This window comes from Molothrus aeneus, unplaced genomic scaffold, assembly GCF_037042795.1.
Source record: "Molothrus aeneus isolate 106 unplaced genomic scaffold, BPBGC_Maene_1.0 scaffold_30, whole genome shotgun sequence".
Classification (NCBI taxonomy): Eukaryota; Metazoa; Chordata; class Aves; order Passeriformes; family Icteridae; genus Molothrus; species Molothrus aeneus.
In genome coordinates, this window is record NW_027098964.1 from 3,175,674 (window position 1) to 3,202,037 (window position 26,364).

Sequence of the window (26,364 nt, forward strand, 5' to 3'; positions counted from 1 at the left end):
TCTGTCCCTGTCCTCAGATGTCCAGTTCGCTGCTGTCCCTGGATGTCCCCAGATGTGCCCTGACCCCATCCTTGTCCCCAGATGTCCAGCTCCCCTCTGCCCATGGATGTCCCGACCCCCTCTTTGTCCCTGTGTGTCCCCTGACCTGTCCTTGTCTCCAGGTGTCCCCAGCTGTCCCTTGATGTGTCCTTATCCCCATGTGTCCCCTGACTGTCTCTGTCCCCAGCTGTCCCCTGACCTGTCCCCAGATATCCCCTGACCTGTCTCCCAACTGTCCTTGTCCCCAGGTGTCCCCTGACTGTCCCTAACTGTCCCCAGATGTCCCCAACTGTGCCTCTGTTTCTGTCCCCAGTTGTTCCCTGCCTGTCCCTGTCCCCAGCTGTCCCTGATGTCCCTGTCCCCAGCTGTCCCTGACTGTCCCCAGCTGTCCCCAGCTGTCCCTGATGTCCCGGACTGTCCCCAGATGTCCCTGATGTCCCTGTCCCCAGCTGTCCCTGATGTCCCTGACTGTCCCCAGATGTCCCTGATGTCCCTGTCCCCAGATGTCCCTGATGTCCCTGTCCCTGTCCCCAACTGTCCCCAGCTGTCCCTGATGTCCCTGTCCCCAGCTGTCCCTGACTGTCCCCAGCTGTCCCTGATGTCCCTGACTGTCCCCAGCTGTCCCTGACTGTCCCCAGCTGTCCCTGATGTCCCTGTCCCTGTCCCCAGATGTCCAGCTCCCCGCTGTCGAAGAAGCGCCGCGTCTCTGGGTCAGAGCCACCGACGGGCTCCAGCCGTGCCCCTGCCCCCGCCGTGTCCCCGAGCGTCACCCCCGCCAACGTGAGTGCCACCAACCCCCCCGAGTGCCACCGACCCATCCTGAGTGCCACCAATGCCCCCTGAGTGCCACCAACTCCTCCTGAGTGCCACCAACCCATCCTGAGTGCCACCGCCTCATCCTGAGTGCTACCAATGCCCCCTGAGTGCCACCAACTCCTCCTGAGTGCCACCAACGCCCCCCGAGTGCCACCGACCCATCCTGAGTGCCACTGTCCCATCTTGAATGCCACCAACTCACCCTGAGTGCCACCAACTCCTCCTGAGTGCCACCAACGCCCCCCGAGTGCCACCGACCCATCCTGAGTGCCACCGCCTCATCCTGAGTGCTACCAATGCCCCCTGAGTGCCACCAACTCCTCCTGAGTGCCACCGACCCCCCCGAGTGCCACCGACCCATCCTGAGTGCCACCAACCCCCCCCGAGTGCCACCATCCCCCCCTGAGTGCCACCAACCCATCCTGAGTGCCACCGACCCATCCTGAGTGCCACCAATGCCCCCTGAGTGCCACCAACTCCTCCTGAGTGCCACCAACCCCCCCGAGTGCCACCGACCCCTCCTGAGTGCCACCAATGCCCCCTGAGTGCCACCAATGCTCCCTGAGTGCCACCAACCCATCCTGAGTGCCACCGACCCCTCCTGAGTGCCACCAACCCCTCGGGGACCCTGGACCACCCACAGGGGCTTTGTCACTCTCTGGGCATTGTCTGGTGTCATTGTCACCTCAGAGCTGCTGCTGGGGGCGTGGTGTCACCTGGTGTCACCTGTGGGTCTTGGGGCTGTCCCTCGATGTTCCCTTACTCTGCTCAGGGTCATTTCCTGTTCCTCTTTGTCTTGGGGGTGACATTTGTCCCCAAATGGGCGGTGTCACCCACAAGGTGTCACCTGTGGGTCTTGGTGGTGGCACATGTCCCTTAATGTCCCCTCAGTCCATTCAGGGTCACTTTATACACAATGCTTTGGTGACAATTATTGTCCTTTGCTGTCCCTCTCTTTGTCCTGAGGGTGACATTTGTCCCCCAGGTCCCCAATGTCCCCTCAACAATGTCCCCTCAACAATGCCACCCTGCCATCCCTGCTGTCACCCCCTGCCACCCCTTGGGGGTCCTGCTCCCTGTCCCAGGGTGTCACAGCACCCGTTGGCACCCTCAGTGTCCCCGTGGTGACACCACTGTCCCCTGTGTCCCCTGGTGGCACCGCTGGCCCCTCAGTGTCCCCGTGGTGACACCGCTGTCCCCTGTGTCCCCAGGGAATGGCGAAGAACGGGGCCGAGGCCGAGATCGATGAGGGGCTCTACTCCCGCCAGCTGTGAGTGAGGGGGACATGGGAGGGACATTTTGGGGTCTCCAGGGGGGTTTTGGGGTCCCCAAGGGATTTGGGATCTCCACAGACTCGGGGGGCTCCCTGTGGAGTGGGCAAGTCCTGGTAGTTTGGGGTTTCCCCATGGATTTGGGGTTTCCCGTGGATTTGGGGTTTCCCCATGGATTTGGGATTTCTCCATGGATTTGGGATTTCTCCATGGATTTGGGGTTTCCCCATAGTTTGAGGTTACCCCATGGATTTGGGGTTTCCCCATGGGTTTGAGGTTTCCCTATGGATTTGGGGTTTCCCCATGGATTTGGGGTTTCCCATGGATTTGGGGTTTCCCCATGGATTTGGGGCTTCTCCACAGTTTGAGGTTCCTCATGGGTTTGGGGTTTCCCCATGGATTTACGTTTCCCCATGGGTTTGGGGTTTCCCATGGATTTGGGGTTTCCCCACAGTTTGGGGTTTCCCCATGGATTTGGGGTTTCCTCCTGGAATTTGGAGTTTCCCCCATAGTTTGGGGTTTGCTCTATGGGTTCTGGGGTCCCCATGGATTTGGGGTTCCCCGTGGATTTGGAGTTTCCCCATAGTTTGGGGTTTGCTCTATGGGTTGTGGGGTCCCCATGGATTTGGGGACATCCCATAAATAGGAATTTTCTTGTGAATTTGGGAATTTTTATAAATTTAAGGCATGAAATGGGATCTGCCTGAATTGGGGTCTTGCAGCCTTGAGGGGTTTCCTTGGGACTTTTGGGTTCCCGTTGAGTTCTTTGGGATCCCATGGAGATTTTTGGGTTTTCCATTGAGTTCTTTGGGATTTCATTGAGTTCTTTGGGTTTCCCGTTGAGTTCTTTGGGTTCCCATTGAGTTCTTTGGGATCCCGTTGCGTTCTTCAGGATCCCATGGAGATTTTTGGGTTCCTGTTGAGGTTTTTGGGATCCCATTGAGATTTTTGGGTTTCCCATTGAGTTCTTTGGGTTCCCATGGAGATTTTTGGGTTCCCGTTGGGTTCTTTGGGATCTCATTCAGATTTTTGGGTTCCCATTGAGTTCTTTGGGATCCCATTGAGTTCTTTGGGATCCCGTTGCGTTCTTCAGGATCCCATGGAGATTTTTGGGTTCCTGTTGAGTTCTTTGGGATCCCATGGAGATTTTTGGGTTCCCGTTGGGTTCTTTGGGATCCCATTGAGATTTTTGGGTTCCCGTTGGGTTCTTTGGGATCCCATGGAGATTTTTGGGTTCCCATTGAGTTCTTTGGGATCTCATTGAGATCTTTGGGTTCCCGTTGAGTTCTTCGGGATCCCATGGAGATTTTTGGGTTCCCGTTGGGTTTTTTGGGATCTCATTGAGATTTTTGGGATCCCATGGAGATTTTTGGGTTCCTGTTGAGTTCTTTGGGATCCCATTGAGATTTTTGGGTTCCTATTGAGTTCCTTAAGACCCCACTGAGATTTTTGCTGTCCCAATGAGGTTTTGGGGTTTTTTTCTTTCGACTTGAACTGAGGAGACTTCCTCCGACCTTACCGAATTCCCCGTGACTTCTGAGTTCCCATTTCATGTTTTTTTGGGTTCCCATTGATATTTTCGGGGTTTTTTCCCCCCCAGGTACGTGCTGGGCCACGAGGCCATGAAGCGCATGCAGACCTCCAACGTTCTGGTGTCGGGGCTGCGGGGCCTGGGTGTGGAGGTGGCCAAGAACCTGGTGCTGGGGGGGGTCAAATCTGTCACCCTGCACGACCCCCACCCCGCAGCCTGGGCCGACCTGGCCTCCCAGGTGGGTCCCTGCTTGGGCTTTTCCTGGGCTTTTTTTGGGGTTTTTTTCTTGTTTTTTGGGTTTTTTTTATCCTGAATTGTCGTTAATTTGCCGCGTTTGGGTGGCGGAGTTTCTTGTGGGCGTGAGGGGATTTTGGAGGGAGGGATTTGGGGTGGTTTGGGGGGGATTTTGGGGTGTTTGTTGGGGTTTTGGGGTGGTTGGGGGGGTTTTGGGGGTGTTTGGAGAGGTTTTGGGGGTGGTTTGGGGTGTTTTTAAGGAGGTTTGGAAGGGTTTTGGAGGTGTTTGGGGATGGTTTTGGGGTTGTTTTGGGGTTGGTTTTGGGACTGTTTTGGGGATGTTTTGGGGTTTTTTTGGGGCTGTTTTGGGGATGTTTTTGGGGCTGTTTTGGGGATGTTTTTGGGGTTGTTTTGGGGACGTTTTGGGGTTTCTGATCCTCATGCCCCCCAGTTCTACCTGTGAGAGGAGAACGTGGGGTGTTTGGGGGATGGTTTTGGGGTTGGTTTTGGGGCTGTTTTGGGGTTGGTTTTGGGGATGTTGTAGGGACGTTTTTGGGATTGTTTTGAGGACTTTTTGGGATTGTTTTGGGGATGTTTTGGGGCTGTTTTGGGGTTGTTTTTGGGGCTGTTTGGGGATTGTTTTGAGGATGTTTTAGGGATGTTTTTGGGATTGTTTTGGGGATGGTTTTGAGGTCTTTTTGGGGTCCTTTTGGGGCTGTTTAGGGGTTTCTGACCCCCATTCCCCCCAGTTCTACCTGCGGGAGGAGGACATAGGGTGTTTTGGGGGATGGTTTTGGGGGTGGTTTTGGGGTTGCTTTGGGGATTTTTTGGGGTTGTTTTGTGGATGTTTTGGGGTTGTTTTGGGGATGTTTTTGGGGTTTTTTTTTGAGGATGTTTTGGGGTTGTTTTGGGGATGTTGTTGGGGACGTTTTTGGGATTGTTTTGGGGATTTTTTGGGATTGTTTTGGGGATGTTTTTGGGGTTCCTGACCCCTCCTTCCCCCCAGTTCTACCTGCGGGAGGAGGACGTGGGGCGCAGCCGGGCCGAGGCGACGCTGCCGCGCTTGGCCGAGCTCAACTCCTACGTGGCCGTGAGCAGCACCCGGGAGCCGCTGTCCAAGGAGCTGCTGGGCACATTCCAGGTAACCTGGCGCAGGTGTGCCCACCTGGGCACAGGGGTAACCCCCAGGTGTGCCCCCTCAGACAGGTGTGCCCACCTGGGCACAGGGGTGTCCTCTCAGATATACCCACCTGGGCACAGGGGTAACCCCCAGGTGTAACCCTCAGACAGGTGTGCCCACCTGGGCACAGGTGTAACTCTCAGGTGTGCCCACCTGGGCACAGGTGTTAGCTTTAGACAGGTGTGCCCACCTGGGTACAGGTGTAACCCCCTCAGACAGGTGTGCCCACCTGGGTACAGGTGTGTCCTCTCAGATATGCCCACCTGGGCACAGGTTTAACCCCCTCAGACAGGTGTGCCCACCTGGGCACAGGGGTAACACTCAGGTGTGCCCACCTGGGTACAAGCATAGCCCCCTCAGACAGGTGTGCCCACCTGGGTGCCAGGTGGCCCAGATAATCCAGGTGGGTGGCCCAGGTGAGCACTCAGGTGAGTGCCCAGGTGGGTGCCCAGATTCCCCAGATGAGTGCCCAGGTGAGTGCCCAGGTGAGCACCCAGGTGAGTGCCCAGGTGGGTGCCCAGGTGAGTGCCCAGGTGTGTGCCCACGTGAGTGCCCACGTGAATACCCAGGTGAGCACCCAGGTGAATGCCCAGGTAAATGCCCACGTGAATACCCAGGTGTGTGCCCAGGTGAGTGAACACCCAGGTGTGTGCCCAGGTGAGTGAACACCCAGGTGAGTGAACACCCAGGTGTGTGCCCAGGTGAATACCCAGGTGAGTGCCCAGGTGAATACCCAGGTGAGCACCCAGGTGAGTGAACACCCAGGTGTGTGCCTAGGTGAGTACCCAGGTGTGTGCCCAGGTGAGCGCCCTGGTGTGTGCCCAGGTGAGTGCCCAGGTGTGTGCCCAGATTCCCCAGGTGAGCACCCAGGTGAATACCCAGGTAAATGCCCACGTGAATACCCAGGTGAGCGCCCAGGTGAGCACCCAGGTGTGTGCCCAGCTGAGTGCCCAGGTGCCCTGTCCCACAGGTGGTGGTGCTGACCAACTCCCCGCTGGAGGAGCAGCTCTGGGTGGGCGATTTCTGCCACAGCCACGGCATCAAACTGGTGGTGGCCGACACGCGCGGGCTCTTCGGGTGAGGGGCACCCCCACCTGGGGGCGTTCGGGGTCCCTTTTGGGGTGGGTCCTTTTTGGGTCCCTTTTGGGGTGGGTCCTTTTTGGGGTGGATTCCTCTTGGAGTGGATCTCTTTTGGAGTGGGTCCCTTTTGGGGTGGGTCCTTCTGGGGTGGGTTCTTTTGGGGTGGATCTCTTTTGGGGTGGGTCTCTTTTGGGGTGCATCCCTTTTGGGATGGGTTCCTTTTGGGATGAGTCTTTTTTGCGGTGTGTCTTTTCTGGGGGGTCCCTTTTGGGGTGGGTCCTTTTGGGATGGGTCCTTTTGGGATGGGTTCTTTTAGGGTGGGTCTTTTTGGGGTCCCTTTTGGGGTGGGTTCTTTTAGGGTGCATCCCTTTTGGGGTGGATCTCTTTTGGGGTGGGTCCCTTTTGGGGTGCATCCATTTAGGGTGGATCTCTTTTAGGGTGGGTCTCATTTGGGGTGGATTCCTCTTGGGGTGGGTTCCTTTTGGGGTGGGTTCTTTTAGGGTGGGTCCCTTTTGGGGTGGGTCCCTTTTTGGGGTAGGTTCTTTTACGGTGGGTCTCTTTTGGGGTGGATTCCTCTTGGGGTGGGTCTCTTTTGGGGTAGGCTCCTTTTGGGGTGGGTTCCTTTTGGGGTGGGTCCTTTTTGGGCTGGGTTCTTTTAGGGTGCATCCCTTTTAGGGTGGGTTCCTTTTGGGGTCCCTTTTAGGGTGGATCCCTTTTTGGGCTGGGTCCCTTTTGGGGTGGGTCCTTTTGGGGTCTCTTTTGGGGTGGATCTCTTTTAGGGTGGGTCCCTTTTGGGGTGGGTCCTTTTTGGGCTGGGTTCTTTTAGGGTGGATCTCTTTTAGGGTGGGTTCCTTTTGGGGTGGGTCCCTTTTGGGGGTGGGTTCTTTTAGGATGCATCCGTTTTAGGGTGGATCTCTTTTGGGGTGGATTCCTCTTGGGGTGGGTCCCTTTTCGGGTGGGTCTCTTTTGGGGTGGGTCCTTTTGGGGTGGGTCCTTTTTGGGGGCGTCCCTTTTGGGGTGGGTCCCTTTTGGGGTGGGTTTCTTTTGGGGTGGGTCTCTTTTGGGGTGGGTCCTTTTGGGGTGGGTCCTTTTTGGGGGAAATTTTGAGGTGTGTCCATGTTGGGGTGGCATTTTTAGGGGAGTTTCTTTCTGAGGGGGATTTTTAGGGGATTGTTTTCTGGTCTGGCATTTTTGGGGTGGGATTTTGGGCCGGATCCTGTTTGGGATGTGGATTTTAGGCTGGATTCCTTTAGGACAGGATTTTTAGGGGGGGTTCCTTTTTTGGGAGGGAGGATTTTAGGACATTTCTTTTTAGGGTGGGATTTCGAGTTGGGATTTTTGAGGGGGGCATTTTAGGACAAATCCCTTTTAGGGTGGGGGGAGGATTTTTAGGAGATTCTTTTCTGGGATTGCACTTTTAGGGTGGGGATTTTGGGCTGGATCCCTTTTGGGGTTCAGCACTGACCCCTTTCCCCCCTCACAGGCAGCTGTTCTGCGACTTTGGGGACGACATGGTGGTGACAGACCCCAACGGGGAGCAGCCCCTCAGTGCCATGGTGTCCATGGTCACCAAGGTACAGGGAGGGGACAGCTTGGGGTGTCCCCAGGGGTGCAGGGAGGGGACAGCTCGGGGTGTCCCCAGGGGTGCAGGGAGGGGACAGCTCGGGGTGTCCCCACACGCCTGTCTGGGGACTTTCGGGGTGTTCTGGTTTCCTCAGCACCTTCTGGGTGTCCCCAAGGGGGTTCCTGGGTGCCCCTCAGCACCCCTTGTGTCCCCTCAAGGGTGTCCTGGTCCCCTCAGCACCCTTTGTGTCCCCCTGTGTCCCCTCATGTCCCCCAAGGGTGTTCCTGGGTGTCCTGGTCCCCTCTGGGTTCCTGGGTGTCCCTGTGTCCCCCCTGTGTCCCTTCACTCTGTCCCATGTCCCCAGCACTGTCCTGGGGAGGTCACTTGGTGTCCCCCCTGTGTCCCCAGTGTTGTCCTGGGGAGGTTCCTGGGTGTCCCTGTGTCCCCTCACACTGTCCCGTGTCCCCAGGGCTGTTCTGGGGAGGTCCCTTGGTGTCTCCCCCATGTCCCCTCACACTGTCCCGTGTCCCCAGTGTTGTCCTGGGGAGGTTCCTGGGTGTCCCCCCCATGTCCCCAGGGCTGTCCTGGGGAGGTCCCTGGGTGTCCCCCCCATGTCCCCTGACTGTCCCGTGTCCCCAGGGCTGTCCTGGGGAGGTGACCTGCCTGGACGAGGCGCGTCACGGCTTCGAGACGGGCGACTTTGTCACCTTCACGGAGGTGGAGGGGATGGAGGAGCTGAACCGCTGCGGGCCCGTGGAGATCCGGGTGCTGGGTGAGCCCTGCTTGGGGGGGCCTCACCTGGGGGTCCTTTTTGGGGTGTCTGAGGCACCTGGGACTGTTCTTAGGGGGTCTCTGAGGTACATTGGGGTCCTTTTTGGGGTCTCTGAGGCACCTGGGGGTCCTTTTTGGGATCTTGGAGGCACCTGGAGCTGTGCTGGGGGTGTGTCTGAGGTACCTGGGGTCCTTTTTGGGGTCTCTGAGGCACCTGGGACTGTTCTTAGGGGGTCTCTGAGGCACCTGGGGGTCCTTTTTGGGGATTTTGAGGCACCTGGGGGTCCTTTTTGGGGTGTCTAAAGCACCTGGGACTGTTCTTAGGGGGTCTCTGAGGTACATTGAGGTCCTTTTTGGGGTTTCTGAGGCACCTGGGGGTCCTTTTTGGGGTCTTTGAGGCACCTGGGGCTTCTCTGGGGGGTCTCTGAGGCACCTGGGACTGTTCTTAGGGAGTCTCTGAGGTACATTGGGGTCCTTTTTTGGGGTGCCTAAGGTACCTGGGGTTCCTTTTTGGGGTCTCTCAGTCACCTGGGGCTGTCCTTAGGGAATCTCTCAGGCACCTGGGGCCATTCTTGGGGTGTCTGGGTCCCTTTTTTGGGGTGCCCCAGACCCCTGGGTCCCTTTTTTGGGGTGCCCCAGTGACACCCCCGTGTCCCCAGGGCCGTACACGTTCAGCATCGGGGACACCAGCGGCTACGGGGACTACGTGCGGGGTGGCATCGTCACCCAGGTCAAGATGCCCAAGCACATCCACTTCGTGAGTGGCACTGGGAGGGACTGGGAGGCACTGGGAGGGCACTGGGAGGGATTGGGGGGCACTGGGAGGCACTGGGAGGGCACTGGGGGGCTACTGGGTTATACTGAGCTATACTGGGTTGTACTGGATTGTATGGGCCTGTGCTGGGTCATACTGGTGTATACTGGGTTATACTGGTGTGTACTGGATTATACTGGTGTATACTGGGTTATACTGGTGTATACTGGGTTATACTGGTGTATACTGGGTTATACTGGTGTGTACTGGGTTATACTGGGCTGTATAGGGTTATAGGAAGTTATACTGGGTTACACTGGGCTATACTGGGCTATAGGGGTTTATACTGGGTTACACTGGGCTATACTGGGCTATAGGGGTTTATACTGGATTATACTGGGCTATATGGGTTTATACTGGGCTGTGCTGGTTTATACTGGTTTCTATTCAGCTATACTGGGTTGTACTGGATTATACTGGGCTATACTGGGCTATAGGGGTTTATACTGGGTTATACTGGGCTATACTGGGTTGTACTGGGCTGTATTGGGTTATAGGAAGTTATACTGGGTTACACTGGGCTATACTGGGTTATAGGGGTTTATACTGGGTTACACTGGGCTATAGAGGTTTATACTGGATTATACTGGGCTATACTGGGTTGTACTGGGCTGTATTGGGTTATGCTGCGTTGTACTGGATTATATTGACTTGTACGGGTTTATACTGGGATATATTGGGTTATACTGGATTATACTGGGTGCTGTTGGGTTATACTGGATTGTACTGGGTAGCACTGGCTTATACCGGGCTCTACTGATGTATACTGGGCTATGCTGGTTTATACTGGGCTACGCTGGTCTATACTGGGTTATACCCAGCTATACTGGTTTATACTGGTTTACACTGGGCTGTTCCCCCCAGAAACGGTTGCGGGATGTGCTGCCAGGGTATCGAGGTGTACTGGTTTATACTGGGATATACTGGGTTATACTGGTTTATACTGGACTATACTGGTTTATATTGGGTTATGCTGGGCTATAGGGGCTTATACTGGGCTATACTGGTTTATACTGGTTTGTACTGGTTTATACCGGTTTACACTGGTGTGTTTTCCCCAGAAACGGTTGCGGGACGCGCTGGCCGAGCCCGAGATGATGGTGACGGATTTTGGGAAGGCCGAGAGGCCCTCGATGCTGCACTGGGCGTGGCAGGGCCTGCACCGCTTCCTGCAGCAGCACGGCCGCGCCCCGCGGCCCCGCCACCAGGTGGGGACACCGGGGGGACAGCGGGGTGTGGGGACGTTGGGGACATGGAGGCCACCGTGACACACGGTGTTCCTGGGGCCCTGGCACCAGCTGGTGACACTGGTGATGTTGAGGGACATGGAGGCCACCATGACCTGCCCCAGCACAGTGTCCCTGGGGCCTTGTCACTGGTGGCACTGGGGACATTGAGGGTCCCCATGGGGGGACATGGAGGTCCCCATGACCTGCCCCATCATGGCCACCCCCAGGTGGTGACACTGGGGACATTCACAGTGTTGGGGACATGGAGGTCCCCATGACCCAGCACAGTCTCCCTGGGGCCCTGGTGATGCTGGGGACATTGAGGGTGTTGGGGACAAGAGGTCACCATGACCTGCCCCAGCAGTGTCCCTGGGGCCCTGTCACCAGCTGGTGACTCTGGGGACATTGAGGGTGTTGGGAACATGGAGGCCACCATGTCCTGCCCCATCATGGCCACCTCCAGGTGGTGACACTGGGGACATTGATGGTGTTGGGGATATGGAGGCCACCATGACCTGCTCCAGCAGTGTCCCTGGGGCCCTGTCACCAACTGGTGGCACTGGGGACATTGAGGGTGTTGGGGATATGGAGGCCACCATGACCTGTCCCATCATGACCACCCCCAGGTGGTGACATCGGGGACATTGAGGGTGTTGGGGACCTGGAGGCCACCATGTCCTGCCCCATCATGGCCACCTCCAGGTGGTGACACTGGGGACATTGAGGGTGTTGGGGACCTGGAGGTCACCATGTCCTGCCCCATCATGGCCACCTGCAGCTGGTGACATCGGGGACATTGAGAGTGTTGGGGACCTGGAGGTCACCGGGGCCCCACCAGAATTTGGGGACATCAGAGGGCTTGGGGGTGGTTGGGGCTTGGAGGGACATTGGGGACATGAAGCCACCGTGTCCTGCACCAACAGGGACCCCCACCATGGTCCCCTAATCTCTTGGGGACACTGGTGACCTCATTTGGGGCTGCCACAGATGGTGGAGTGGCCTTTGGGGACTCTGAGGCCATGGAGGCCACCAAGCCCTGCTCGTGGGCCGTCCCCAGCACCACGTCCCTGTCCTTGTCCCCATCAGGGTGACGCAGCCGAGGTGGTGGCCCTGACCAAGGAGGTGGCGGCGGGGGCCGAGCTGGACGAGGAGCTTGTGCGGGAATTGGCCTTCCAGGCCACCGGCGACCTGGCCCCGGTCAACGCCTTCATCGGCGGCCTGGCCGCGCAGGAGGTCATGAAGGTACCGTGTCCCCGTGTCCCCAAGGCCACCTGGGGCTGCTGTCCCTGTGTGTCGCAGCTGGAGCCGCTCAGCTGGCCCTGCCTGGGGTACCAGACTTGGTGTCCCCTGGTGTCCCCTGGGTCACTGTGGTGTCCCTAAGGTGCTCACTGGGGTTCCCCCGAGGTCGCTGCCTTGTCCTTGTCCTGTCCCTGACACGTCTCCCAGGGTCCCAGCCCTGTCCCTGACATGTCACTTGAGATGTCCCTGGTGTGTTCCCCGGAATTTCCCTGTCCCCGATACTTCCCTGGCTGTCCCTGTCCCTGACATATCCCAGGGCTGTTTGTGATGTGTCCCTGACTGTCCCCAGGCTGTCCCTATCCCTGACGTGTCCCCGGGCTGTCCCTGTCCCTGACGTGTCCCCGGGCTGTCCCTGTCCCTGACTGTCCCCAGGCTGTCCCTGTTCCTGATGTGTCCCCAGGTTGTCCTTGTCCCTGACTGTCCCTGACGTGTCCCTGGGCTGTCCCTGTCCCCAGGCTGTCCCTGTCCCTGACTGTCCCCAGGCTGTCCCTGTCCCTGACTGTCCCCAAGCTGTCCCTGTTCCTGATGTGTCCCCAGGTTGTCCTTGTCCCTGACTGTCCCTGACGTGTCCCTGGGCTGTCCCTGTCCCCCAGGCCGTGTCAGGGAAGTTCACGCCCATCACGCAGTGGCTTTACTTCGACGCGCTCGAGTGTCTGCCCGAGGAGAACCGCGACACGCTGCTCACCGAGGAACAGTGCCGGCCGGTGAGGGGACACGGGGACACCTGGGGACACCTGGGGGACACCTGGGGGACACCCCTGGGGGCTGAGGAGAGCCGCGACATGCTGCTCACTGAGGAGCAGTGCAGGCCGGTGAGGGGACACACCTGGGGGACACCTGGGGGCTGGGGGACACCTGAGGAGCATTACCAGCTGGTAAGGGACATGGGGACATTTGGGGACACCTGTGGGGGCTGGGGGACACTGGGGACACCTGGGGGACACCTGAGGAGAGCCGCGACACGCTGCTCACCGAGGAGCAGTGCCGGCCAGTGAGGGGACATGGGGACACCTGGGGACACCTGGGGGACACCTGGAGGGGCTGGGAGACACCTGAGGAGCAGTGCCAGCCAGTGAGGGGACACCTGAGGGACATTCATGAGGGCTAAGGGACACATGAGGAGAACTGCAGTGGGGGACACCAGGGGGGCTGCGGGTGTCACCCCTGGGTGCTGTCATCTTTGGGGGGACATTGCTTAGGGGATCCCCATTGGTCACCCCATTGGGGACAGCAGGTGGTGGCCACCCAGCACCCATGGGTGGTCATTCCGTGAGGACACAGCCATGGCTGCTGTCACCCCCGCGTCCCCGTGGTGGCTCTGCAGCCGCGGGGGTGTCCCCTGGCAGGTGACACAGCCAGGTGACGCCGGTGTCGCGTCGTCCCCAGCGCAACAGCCGCTACGACGGGCAGATCGCCGTGTTCGGGGCCGAGCTGCAGGCCAAGCTGGGCGCCCAGAAGTACTTTGTGGTCAGTGTCCCCAGTGTCCCCAGTGTCCTCAAGTGTCCCCACCCATGTTCTCCATCGTCCCCGAGTCTCCTGTGTTGTCACCTCTTCCTCAAACGTCACCAAATTTCCCTTCGTGAATTTACCAAGCGTCGCCTCTCCCACACGCACGTCCCCAGCCCTCCTGGGCCACCCTAAGTGTCCCCATGCGTCCCTTAGGTGTCCCTTGGTGTCCTCACACGTTTCCTGATTGTTCCTTCAAGTCATCTGTATGTCCTCAATGTCCCTTGTGTCCCCATGCCCTGATTGCCCCAGAATGTCCCCTCACCCCTATCCCTTTCTCACCACATGTCCCCAGTCCCACAGGCCACCTTCTGCTGTGTCCCCACACATCCCCACATGTCCCCAATCCCATGGGCCGCCTTGTGCTGTGTCCCCACATGTCCCCAACCCCACAGGCCATGTCCTGCTGTGTCCCCACGTCTTCGCTTCTGCCCACACACGTCCCCACGTGTCCCCAGCCCTGTGGGCCACCTCGTGCTCTGTCCCCATATGTCCCCAACCCCACAGGCCACCTCCTGCTGTGTCCCCCCACATCCCCACATGTCCCCAATCCCATGGACCACCTTGTGCTGTGTCCCCACATGTCCCCAGCCCTGTGGGCCACCTCCTGCTCTGTCCCCACACATCCTCACATGTCCCCAGTCCCACAGGCCATGTCCCGCTGTGTCCCCACGTCTTCGCTTCTTCCCGCACACGTCCCCACGTGTCCCCAACCCCCTGGGCCACCTCGTGCTTTGTCCCCGCATGTCCCCAGCACTGTGGGCCACCTCGTGGCTCTGTCCCCACGTGTCCCCACGTGTCCCTGCCAGGTGGGGGCGGGGGCCATCGGCTGCGAGCTGCTCAAGAACTTCGCCATGGTGGGCCTGGGCTGCGGCCCCGAGGGCAGCGTCACCGTCACTGACATGGACACCATCGAGAAGTCCAACCTCAACCGCCAGTTCCTCTTCCGGCCGTGGGACGTCACGGTGAGGGCTGGGAGTCACCCAAGGGTTGGCCAACGTTGAGTTGGCTACGCCAAGTGGGGAGGGAGGAGTTGGGGGGGACAATGAGGGGCAGAGTTTGGGGCGTCTGGAGAGGCAGAGCCGGGGGGGGGGGTTGGGTGGCCACCCTTAAGATGGTGCCACTGAGTTGGCCAAGGTCAACGTTGAGTTTCATGCTTGGTGTCAAGGATTGAGTTTCGTGCTCAATGTCAGCGGTTGAGTGGCATACTCAATGTCAACACTTGAGTTTCTCAACCAATGGCAGCAGTTGAGTTTCCTGGTCAACATCAACAGTTGAGTTTCTTGGCCAATGTCACCTTTAGAGTTTCCTGGTCAACATCAACAGTTGAGTTTCTTGGCCCATGTCACCAGTTGAGTTTTGTGCTCATTAGTTTCTTGGCCAATATCAGTGATCGAGTTTTGCGCTCGATGCCAGGAGTTGAGTTTCTTTGGTCAACGTCAACAATTGGTTTTTCTGGTTAATATCAATGACAGCTTTGTACTCAACGTCAACAGTTGAGTTTCTTGGCCAACGTCACTGTGTTTGAGTTTTTTGGCCAAAATCAGTGACTGAATTTTGTGCTCAACGTCAACAGTTGAGTTTCTTGGCCAATGCCAATGGTTGAGTTTCTTGGCCAACATCAACGATTGAATTTTGTGCTCAGCGTCAACAGTTGAGTTTCTTGGCCAACATCGATGGTTGAATTTTGTGCTCAACATCAACAGTTGAGTTTCTTGACCAACGGTTGAGTTTCTTGGCCAATGTCAACGATTGAATTTTGTGCTCAACATCAACAGTTGAGTTTCTTGACCAACGTCACCGATTGAGTTTCCGAGCTGTGTCAATGCATTAGGAAAGGGGCGTGGCCTGCCAGGGCGTGTCCCGAGGGGCGGGGCTCACCTCCCAGCTGTTCCCCGCCCACAGAAGCTGAAGTCCGAGCGGGCGGCGGCGGCGGCGCGGGAGATGAACCCGGCGCTGCGCGTCAGCAGCCGCACCGACCGCGTGGGCCCCGACACCGAGCGCGTCTACGACGACGACTTCTTCGAGGGGCTGGACGGCGTGGCCAACGCGCTGGACAACGTGGACGCGCGTGAGCACGGCGGGCTGGGGGCCACAGGGAGCTCGGGGGGGCTCTGGGGACCCTTGGGGGGCTGGAGAGACCCTTTGGGGGTCCCTCTTGGGGGGCTATGGGGACCCTTGGGGGGCTATGGGGACCTTTGGGGGGTATGGGGACCCTTGGAGAGCTGGAGAGACCCTTTGGGGGTCCCTCTTGGGGGGTATGGGGATCCTTGGGGAGCTACACGGACCCTTGGGGGGTATGGGGACCCTTGGGGGGCTATGGGGATCCTTGGAGAGCTGGAGAGACCCTTTGGGGGTCCCTCTTGGGGGGCTGTGGGGACCTTTGGGGGGCTGGGGGCCACAGAGAGCTTGGGGGGCTGGAGGGACCCTTGGGGGGCTATGGGGACCCTTGGGGGGGCTCTGGGGATCATTGGGGGGGGCTCTGGGGACCCTTGGGGGTCTATGAGGATTCTTGGGGGTTTATGGGGATTCTTGGGGGGCTGCCCCATAGCCCCTGCTTGTGCCCTATATCTGAAGGTTCCCCTATAGCCCTTTGGGGTACCCCACACCCCCTGGGCTGCCCCATAACTGCCCCCCACACCCCTGGGCAAGGCTGTACATGGATCAATGCTTTGTTTACTGTAGGATCCCCTATATTCCTTGGTCATGCCCCATATCTAGGCGTGCCGTCCAGCCCTTTGGGGTGCCCTACAGCCCTTTTGGATGCCCCACATCCCCTGAGCTGCCCCATAACTGCTCCCACCCCCCCGGGCAGGGCTGTACATGGACTGGCACTGTATTTACTGTAGGATCCCCTATATCACCCTGCTCATACCCCATATGTAGGGGTGCCCTACAGCCCTTGGGGGTGCCCTACACCCCCTGGCCGTGCCCCACACCCCCTGGGCTGCCCCATAACTGCCCCCACACCCCCGGGCAGGGCTGTACATGGATCAATGCTTTGTTTACTGTAGGATCCCCTATATCCCTTGGTCATGCCCCATATTTCGGGGTGCCCTACAGCCCTTTGGGGTGCCCCACACCCCCTGAGCTGCCCCATAACTGCCCCACACCCCCTGAGCTGCCCCATAACTGCCCCCACCCCCCCGGGCAGGGCTGTACATGGACCGGCGCTGCGTTTATTACCGGAAGCCGCTGCTGGAGTCGGGCACGTTGGGCACCAAGGGCAACGTGCAGGTGGTGATCCCGTTCCTGAGCGAGTCCTACAGCTCCAGCCAGGACCCCCCCGAGAAGGCCATTCCCATCTGCACCCTCAAGAACTTCCCCAACGCCATCGAGCACACGCTGCAGGTGCGTCCAGGTGTGCCCAGGCCTGTTTTGGGGGCACCTGCTGTGTCCCAGGTGGTTTTTTTTGGGGGGGTTCCAGATGGTTGGGTGGTGTTTGAGGGGTCCTGGACAGCACAGGGGTGCTGTTTTAGGGCATCCCAAACTTTGTGTTTCCTGCTTTGGGGGGCTCTGGATCTGGGCTTGTGGTTTGGGGGGGTCTTGGACGCTGGAGTTGTTGTTTTGGGGGGCGGTGGACACCGGGTTCCCTGGTTTTTGGGGCTCCCGGGTTCTGGTTTGGGGGGCTCTGAACACTTGGGTTGTGGTTTAGGGGGTGTCCTGGACACTGGGGTCCCAGTTTGGGGGATCCCAGACTCAGTGTTCCCTGGTTTTGGGGATCCTGGACACTGAAGTGCCCATTTTGGGGGGTCTTGGACACCAGGGTTGTTTTTTGGGGGGTCCTGGACGCAAGGGTTCTGTTTTGGGGGGTCCCGGACACAGAGTTCCCTGGTTTTGGGAGTTCTGGACCTCGGGTTCTGGTTCTGGGGGTGTGGACACTGCACTCCTTGTTTTTTGGGGGGGTCTGGACACCAGGGTCCCTGGTTTTGGGGCTCCTGGGTTCTGTTTTGGGGGGTTCTGGACACTTCAGTCCCCATTTTGGGGGGTTTTGGATGCCGAGTTTTGGGTTGGGGGTGTCCTGGGCTCTCCAGTCCCTGTTTTGGGGTGTCCTGAGCACTCCAGTCCCTGTTTTGGGGTGTCCTGGGCACTCCAGTTACCATTTTGGGGTGTCCTGGGCACTGCAGTCCCTATTTTGGAGGTTCTTGGGCACTACAGTTCCCGTTTTGGGGTGCCCTGGGCACTGCAGTCCCCGTTTTGGGGTGCCCCTGGTGCCAGGACCCCCCAGTGACCCCCCTGTTTTTGCAGTGGGCCCGTGATGAGTTCGAGGGGCTCTTCAAGCAGCCAGCCGAGAACGTGAACCAGTACCTGATGTGAGTGTGGGGGACGGGCCCCCCAAATCCCACAGGAGCCCCCCAAATCCCACAGGAGCCCCCCAAATCCCACAGGAGCCCCCCCAAATCCCACAGGAACCCCCCAAATCCCACAGGACCCCCCCAAATCCCACAGGAACCCCCCCAAATCCCACAGGAGCCCCCCAAATCCCACAGGAAGCCCCCCAAATCCCAATGGACCCCCCCAAATCCCACAGGAGCCCCCGCAAATCCCACAGGAACCCCCCAAGGTTCTTAGAGTGGACCCTGTGACTCATTGAGAGCCCTCCTTAACTCTGTACCCCCCTTTTCCCTGGAGACCCCAAATTCCTGGAGGGGACCCTGCACCCCCATAATCCCCTGTACCCCCATAACCCCCTGTACCCCCATAACCCCCTGTACCCCCTTTTCCCCCCAGGGACCCCAAGTTCCTGGAGCGCACCCTGTGACCCATTGTCACCCCCTGTGACCCATTGTCACCCCTTGTGACCCATTGTCACCCCCTCTTTTTCCCCCAGGGACCCCAAGTTCCTGGAGCGCACCCTGTGACCCACAATCACCCCCTGTGACCCATTGTCACCCCTTCTCCCCCAGGGACCCCAAGTTCCTGGAGCGCACCCTGTGACCCATTGTCACCCCTGTGACCCATTGTCACCCTCTGTACCCCCTCTTTCCCCCCAGGGACCCCAAGTTCCTGGAGCAGACCCTTTACCCCTGTACCCCCATAATCCCTGTGACCCCCCCTAACCCCCTGTGACCCATTGTCACCCCCTGTGACCCATTGTCACCCTCTGTACCCCCTCTTTCCCCCCAGGGACCCCAAGTTCCTGGAGCACACGCTGCGCCTGGCGGGCACCCCTGTGACCGCCCCCATAATCCCCATAACCCCTGCACTCCCTTTTCCTCCCAGGGACCCCAAGTTCCTGGAGCGCACCCTGTGACCCATTGTCACCCCCTGTGACCCATTATCACCCCCTGTACCCCCTTTCCCCCCAGGGACCCCAAGTTCCTGGAGCGCACCCTGTGACCCATTGTCACCCCCTGTGACCCATTGTCACCCCTTTTCCCCCAGGGACCCCAAGTTCCTGGAGCAGACCCTTTACCCCTGTACCCCCATAACCTCTGTGACCCCCCCATAACCCCCTGTGACCCATTGTCACCCCCTGTGACCCATTGTCACCCCCTCTTTTTCCCCCAGGGACCCCAAGTTCCTGGAGCGCACCCTGTGACCCATTGTCACCCCCTGTGACCCATTGTCACCCCCTGTGACCCATTGTCACCCCCTCTTTTCCCCCAGGGACCCCAAGTTCCTGGAGCGCACGCTGCGCCTGGCGGGGACGCAGCCGCTGGAGGTGCTGGAGGCCGTGCAGCGCAGCCTGGTCAGCGACCGGCCCCGAGCCTGGCCCGACTGCGTGGCCTGGGCCTGCCGGCACTGGCACCGCCAGTACAGCAACAACATCCGCCAGCTGCTGCACAACTTCCCCCCGGGACAGGTGCGAGAGCGCTAATTACCTCGCGATTTAATTAATTACCTCATTAGCCATGATTAATGACGCTATTAACCCCATTGGTTACCTTGTTTACCCCCATTGCTTCATTTACCCCAACCACATTTACCCCAACATCCGCCAGCTGCTGCACAACTTCCCCCCGGGACAGGTGCGAGAGCATTAATTGCCTCATTAGTTAATTAATTGCGTCATTAACCCTGATTAATTCCCCTGTTTACCCCGTTAGTTACTTTATTTACCCCAATGAATTAACTCATTTACCCCAATATCCGCCAGCTGCTGCCCAACTTCCCCCTGGGACAGGTGGGAGAGTCTTAATTACCTCATTAGTCTAATTAATTATGTCATTTGCCCTGATTAATTGTATCATTCGCCCTGATTAATTTATCTATTAACCCCATTAGTTACTTTATTTACCCCAATCCATTACCTCATTTACCCCAACATCCGCCAGATGCTGCACAACTTCCCCCCGGGACAGGTGCGAGAGCGCTAATTACCTCGTTAGTCTAATTAATTATTTAATTCGCTCTGATTAATTTCCCTGTTAACCCCATTAGTTACTTTATTTACCCCAATGAATTAACTCATTTACCCCAACATCCACCGGCTGCTGCCCAACTTCCCCCCGGGACAGGTGGGAGAGCCTTAATTACCTTGTTAGTCTAATTAATTACGTCATTCACCCTGATTAATTTCCCTATTAACCCCATTAGTTACCTTATTTACCCCAATCAATTACCTCATTTACCCCAACCACATTTACCCCAATATCCACCAGATGCTGCACAACTTCCCCCTGGGACAGGTGCGAGAGCATTAATTACCTTGTTAGTCTAATTAATTACATCATTAACCCTGATAATTTGCCCCATTAGCCCTATAAGTTACCTCATTTACCCCAACCACATTTACCCCAATATTTGCCATCTGCTGCACAAATTCCCCCCAGGAAAGGTGGGACTGCCTTAATTAATTTGTTTATTTAAGTAATTACATTTTCAGCCCAGATTAATTACCCCATTAACCCCATTAGTTATCTCATTTACCCCAGTCAATTACCTCATTTACCCCAACAGCCACCAGCTGCTGCACAAATTCCCCCCGGGACAGGTGGGAGTCCCTTAATTAACTCATTAACCTGATTAATTACATTGTTAGCGCCAATTAATAACCACAGTAACCTCGTTAGTTACCTCACTTACTCCAATATCTGCCAACTGCTGCACAAATGGGAGAGCCTTTGTTGCCTTGTTAATTTAATCAATTACATCATTAGCCCTGATTAATTACCACATTCATCCCATTAATTACCTTGTTTACCCCATAGCTTCCTTTACCCCAATTAATTACCTTGTTAACCCTATTAATTACCTCATTTACCCCAATACCTGCCAAGACAGGGGAGCACCTCTTGATTGCCTCGTTAATCTAATTAATTACCACGTTAACCTAAACAATTGGCTCATTAACTCCATTATTAATAGCTCATTAAGCTCAATTAATGACCTCGTTAACCCTGATTTTCTCCCTCCCCCCCTTAGAAAACGAACTCGGGGACCCTGTTCTGGTCGGGGCCCAAGCGCTGCCCCCACCCCCTCGTGTTCGACCCCGACAACGTGAGTGGGGTCACCTGGGGGGGGAGGGGAGGGGACATCACCTGGGGGGGTGGGGACATCACCTGGGGGGCGGGGACATCACCTGGGGGGGAGGGGACATCACCTGGCTCACCTGTGGGGGTGGGGATGTCACCTGTGGGGGTGGGGATGTCACCCGTGTCACTCTTTGGGCCCCACCGTCCTAAAAATCATTTTTTGGGAGTTGTTGGGCATTGTTGGGTTCCAGTTTTTGGGTGCCACCCCTGCCTCATGGCTACCACCCCTGCCCCGTGGGTGCCACACCTGTCCCCCCTGGGTGCCATCTGTGCCCCTGTGGGTGCCAACTCTGTCCTGTGGGTGCCACACCTGTCCCCTCTGGGTGCCACCTGTGCCCCTCTGGGCGCCACCCGTGTCCCGTAGCCCTTGCCCCTTTGGATGCCACCTGCCCCCCATGGGTGCCCCTCTGGGTGCCACCTGTCCCCTTTGGGTGCCACCTGTGCCCCTATGGGTGCCCCCCATGCCCCTCTGGGTGCCACCCGTGTCCCACAGCCCCTGCCCCTTTGGGTGCCACCTATGGGTGCCCCTCTGGGTGCCACTCATGCCCTTCTGGGTGCCACCTGCCCCCCATGGGTGCCCCTCTGGGTGCCACCCCTGCCCCGTGTCCCACAGCCCCTGCCCCTCTGGGTGCCACCTGTGCCCCTGTGAGTGCCACCAATCCCCTCTGGGTGCCACACGTGCCCCGTGTCCCACAGCCCCTGCCCCTTTGGGTGCCACCTGCCCCCTATGGGTGCCCCCCATGCCCCTCTGGGTGTCACCCGTGTCCTGCAGCCCCTGCACCTTTGGGTGCCACCTGTCCCCTTTGGATGCCACCTGCCCCCCATGGGTGCCCCTCTGGGTGCCACCTGTCCCCTTTGGGTGCCACCTGTGCCCTTATGGGTGCCCCCCATGCCCCTCTGGGTGCCACCCATGCCCCGTGTCCCACAGCCCCTGCCCCTTTGGGTGCCACCTGCCCCCCGTGGGTACCCCCAATCCCCTCTGGGTGCCACCCGTGTCCCGCAGCCCCTGCCCCTTTGGGTGCCGCCTGCCCCCTATGGGTGCCCCTCTGGGTGCCACCTGTGCCCCTGTGGGTGCCCCTAATCCCCTTTGGGTGCCACCTGCCCCCCTGTGGGTGCCCCCCACGCCCCTGTGAGTGCCACCTGTGCCCCGTGTCCCCCAGCCCCTGCACCTGGACTACGTGGTGGCGGCGGCGAACCTGTTTGCTCAGAGCTACGGCATCGCGGGCTCGCGGGACCGGGCGGCCGTGGCCGAGCTGCTGCGGCACGTCCGGGTGCCCCCGTTCGCGCCCAAGGCCGGCGTGCGCATCCACGTGTCCGACCAGGAGCTGCAGAGCGCCAGCGCCGCCCTGGGTACGGGACGGGGGCACTGGGACAGGGGCTGGGGGACTGGGAGCACTGGGAGCACTGGGAGAGGGACTGGGGGCACTGGGAGCACTGGGAGAGGGGCTGGGGGCACTGGGAGCACTGGGACAGGGGCTGGGGGTACTGGGACAGGGACTGGAGACACTGGGAGTACTGGGAGAAGGGCTGGGGGTACTGGGAGAGGGGCTGGGGGCACTGGGGGCACTGGGACAGGGACTGGGGGCACTGGGAGCACTGGGAGAGGGGCTGGGGGCACTGGAACAGGAGCTGCAGAGCGCCAGCGCCGCCCTGGGTATGGGATGGAGGGACTGGGAGAGAGACTGGGGGCACTGGGAGAGGGGCTGGGGGCACTGGGAGAGGAGCTGGGCGTACTGGGACAGGGACTGGGGGCACTGGGACAGGGACTGCAGAGTGCCAGGGCTGCACTGGCTACGGGATGGAGGGACTGGGAGAGGAGCTGGGGGTACTGGGAGCACTGGGAGAGGGGCTGGGATACTGGGAGAGGCACTGGGGGCACTGGGACAGGAGCTGCAGAGCACCAGCGCTGCCCTGGGTACAGGATGGAGGGGGACTGGGAGAACTGGGAGAGGGACTGCAGAGTGCCAGTGCTGCACTGGGTACGGCACCAGGGCACTGGGGGATACTGGGAGAGGGGCTGGGGGCACTGGGAGAACTGGGACAGGGGTTGGGGGACACTGGGAGAGGAGCTGGGGGCACTGGGACAGGGACTGGGGGCACTGGGACAGGAGCTGCAGAGCACCAGTGCTGCCCTGGGTATGGGATGGGGGCACTGGGGGGCACTGGGAGAGGGGCTGGGGGCACTGGGGGGCACTGGGAGAGGGGCTGGGGGCACTGGGGAGCTGCCAATGCCACACTGGGCACAGGCTGGGGCCACTGGGTGTACTGGGTGTATTGGGTGTACTGGGGGCCTGGCAGTGCCACTGCAGGTGAGGGGCTGGGGGGTCCCACAGGTACCGTGGGGGTGCCAGGGGGTGCCAGGGGAGTCCCACAGGTGCCATGGGGATGCCAGGGGGTGCCAGGGGGGTCCCACAGGTGCCATGGGGATGCCAGGGGGTGCCAGGGGGGTCCCACAGGTGCCATGGGGATGCCAGGGGGTCCCACGTGTGCCCAGGGGGGTGCCAAGGGGTGCCAGGGGGGTCCCACATGTGCCCCTCCCTCCCCACAGACGACGGGCGCCTGGAGGAGCTGAAGGCGTCGCTGCCCAGCCCCGAGGAGCTCCCGGGGTTCCGGATGTTCCCCATCGACTTTGAGAAGGTGGGTGCTGCCCCCCCCCCCCCCCCGGGTGCTGCCCTCCCCTTGGGTGCCCCCTGCCCACCCTGGGTGCCCCCTGCCCACCCTCGCCCACCCCTGGCTGTCCCCAGGACGATGACACCAATTTCCACATGGATTTCATCGTGGCCGCCTCCAACCTGCGGGCGGAGAACTACGACATCCCCCCGGCCGACCGCCACAAGGTGGGCACTGGGAGGGACTGGGAGCACTGGGGAGGGACTGGGGAGGGACTGGGGAACACTGGGAGAGCACTGGGGAGGGACTGGAGGGTACTGGGAGCACTGGGGAAGGACTGGGGAATACTGGGAGCACTGGGGAGGGCCTGGGGGATACTGGGGAGGGACTGGGGAACACTGGGAGCACTAGGGGGGCACCGGGGGCACTGGGGAGGGACTGGGGGGTACTGGGAGCACTGGGGAGGGACTGGAGGGTACTGGGAGTGCTGGGGGGCTGCCAGTGTCACCCTGGTTGAGGGGCTGGGAACACTGGGGGCACACTGGGAACACTGGGGGGGCTGCTAATGGCACATTGAGGGAGGGTCTGGGGGGATCTATGGGGTTGTTGTGGGGTGTCAGGGGTGCTATGGGGTTGTTATGGGGTGCTATGGGGTTTTTATGGGTGCTTGGGGGTGCTTTGGGGCATTTCAGGGGTTATTGTGGGGTGCTATGGGGTTTTTATGGGTGCTGGGTGTTCTTTGGGGTATTCCAGTGGTTATTCTGAGGTGCTGTAGGGTTTTTATGGGGTTATTATGGGTGCTTGGGGGTGTTATGGGGGTTATTATGGGACGCTGTAAGGTTTTTGTGGGGTTTTTATGGGTGCTGGGGGGTGCTTTGGCATATTCCAGGGATTATTCTGGGATGTGTGGGGCACACACAGAACCCGTACAGAGCCCACAGTGTCTGTGTGCCCTTTATGGTTCTGTGAGACACTCAGACTGGTTTTTGGGGGCCATCCCCCAAACCCCCAAACCCCCAAACCCTAAATCCCTTTTTGTTTTGTGTCTTTGTCCCCCCAGAGCAAACTGATCGCGGGGAAGATCATCCCGGCCATCGCCACCACCACGGCGGCCGTGGTGGGCCTGGCGTGCCTGGAGCTCTTCAAGCTGGTGCAGGGGCACCGCCGGCTGAGCTCCTACAAAAACGCCTTCCTCAACCTGGCCCTGCCCTTCGTGGGCTTCTCCGAGCCCCTCGCCTGCCCCCGCAACAAGGTGGGCACTGCCAGGGCCGGGGGGCAACGGCACCGGGGGGACTGGGGTGGCTGGGGGGCGGCAGGAGGGGGTTTGGGGTCAGAATGGGGCTGGGGGGTGTGGGGAGAGGGGATTTGGGGTCACAGTGGGGCAGGGGTCACTCCCAGAGGGGGTTTGGGGTCATAGTGGGGCTGGGGGTGTGGGGAGAGGGGATTTGGGATCACAGTGGGGCTGGGGTCACTCACAGAGGGGACTTGGGGTCAGAATGGGGCTGGGGGTGTGGGGAGAGGGGATTTGGGGTCACAGGAGGGCAGGGATCACTCCCACAGGGGATTTGGGGTCATAGTGGGGCTGGGGGTGTGGGGAGAGAGGATTTGGGGTCACAGTGGGGCTGGGGGCGGCCGGAGGGGATTTGGGGTCACAGTGGGGCTGGGGGTGTGGGGAGAGGGGGTTTGGGGTCACAGTGGGGCAGGGGTCACTCACAGAGGGGATTTGGGGTCGCAGTGGGGCAGGGGTCACTCCCAGAGGGGGTTTGGGGTTGCAGTGGGGCTGGGGGTGTGGGGAGAGGGGATTTGGGGTCGCAGTGGGGCAGGGGTCACTCCCAGCAGGGATTTGGGGATTTGGGGTCCCCCCATGGCTCTGACTGTCCCCACCGTGTCCCCAGTACTACGAGGTGGAGTGGACGCTGTGGGACCGGTTCGAGGTGCAGGGGCTGCAGCCCGACGGGCAGGAGATGACGCTGCGCCAGTTCCTCGCCTACTTCAAGGTACTGGGAGGGACTGGGAGGGACTGGGAGGGACTGGGATGGGGGCAGGCAACAACTGAGGGACCCCTGACCAAGAGGGGACTGCTGGGAAGAGGGCAAAGGTCACGCCCCTGTGGTGGCCGATGTCCCCAAGGCCATGAGGTTCCTGTGGGTGCCCTGTGGTGGCCAATGTCCCCAAGGCTGCAGGGTTCCCATGGTGGCCGATGTCCCCAAGCCTTGCTGACCCCTCTGGTGGCCAGTGTCCCCAAGGCCATGAGGTTCCTGTGGGTGCCCCATGATGGCCGATGTCCCCAAACCCTGCTGACCCCTGTGGTGGCCGATGTCCCCAAGGCCATGTGTGCCCCATGGTGCCCAATGTCCCCAAGGCCATGTGTGCCCCATGGTGGCCGATGTCCCCAAGGCCGCAGGGTTCCCGTGGTGGCCGATGTCCCCAAGGCCATGTGTGCCCCATGGTGGCCGATGTCCCCAAGGCCGCAGGGTTCCCATGGTGGCCGATGTCCCCAAGGCCGCAGGGTTCCCGTGGTGGCCGATATCCCCAAGGCCATGTGTGCCCCGTGGTGGCCGATGTCCCCGTGTCCCCACAGAAGGAGCACCGGCTGGAGATCACCATGCTGTCCCAGGGCGTGTCCATGCTCTACTCCTTCTTCATGCCGGCCGCCAAGCTGCGCGAGCGCCACGACCAACCGTAGGGACACTGGGGACACTGGGGGACACTGGGGACACTGGGGGATGCTGGGGACACTGGGGACACAGGTGGGGTTGGAGGAAGGGCACAGCCTGCGGCAGGGATGTGTCCTGGGGACAAGAACGCAGCCCTGAGGTGGGGGGAATGTCCCAGGGGTGGGGACAGGGCGTGGCTGTGTCCCCTCCATGTGTGCCCTGGCACTCCCTCCGTGTCCCCAGAGGATGATCGTGTCACATCTCCCTGCCTGCCGTGTCCCCCGG

The 26,364-nt window shown here is 59.6% G+C and overlaps 1 protein-coding gene across 1 annotated transcript in view; it reads left to right on the forward strand.

The window, feature by feature from the left end:
- The window catches only part of UBA1 (ubiquitin like modifier activating enzyme 1), a 28,509-nt gene that overhangs the window by 1,009 nt on the left and 1,136 nt on the right, over positions 1-26,364 (forward strand). Inside the window, exons 2-25 of the mRNA XM_066570340.1 lie at positions 709-819; positions 2,067-2,125; positions 3,727-3,895; positions 4,898-5,032; positions 6,042-6,148; positions 7,635-7,725; positions 8,355-8,487; positions 9,146-9,243; positions 10,362-10,508; positions 11,616-11,771; positions 12,422-12,532; positions 13,215-13,295; positions 14,144-14,299; positions 15,240-15,405; positions 16,489-16,685; positions 17,583-17,647; positions 18,945-19,140; positions 20,703-20,777; positions 21,973-22,162; positions 23,361-23,449; positions 23,557-23,649; positions 24,483-24,674; positions 25,318-25,419; positions 26,004-26,104. Of these exons, the coding sequence (XP_066426437.1) occupies positions 709-819; positions 2,067-2,125; positions 3,727-3,895; positions 4,898-5,032; positions 6,042-6,148; positions 7,635-7,725; positions 8,355-8,487; positions 9,146-9,243; positions 10,362-10,508; positions 11,616-11,771; positions 12,422-12,532; positions 13,215-13,295; positions 14,144-14,299; positions 15,240-15,405; positions 16,489-16,685; positions 17,583-17,647; positions 18,945-19,140; positions 20,703-20,777; positions 21,973-22,162; positions 23,361-23,449; positions 23,557-23,649; positions 24,483-24,674; positions 25,318-25,419; positions 26,004-26,104 (3,020 nt within the window). The remainder of the gene's footprint in view (positions 1-708; positions 820-2,066; positions 2,126-3,726; positions 3,896-4,897; positions 5,033-6,041; positions 6,149-7,634; positions 7,726-8,354; positions 8,488-9,145; positions 9,244-10,361; positions 10,509-11,615; positions 11,772-12,421; positions 12,533-13,214; positions 13,296-14,143; positions 14,300-15,239; positions 15,406-16,488; positions 16,686-17,582; positions 17,648-18,944; positions 19,141-20,702; positions 20,778-21,972; positions 22,163-23,360; positions 23,450-23,556; positions 23,650-24,482; positions 24,675-25,317; positions 25,420-26,003; positions 26,105-26,364) is intronic.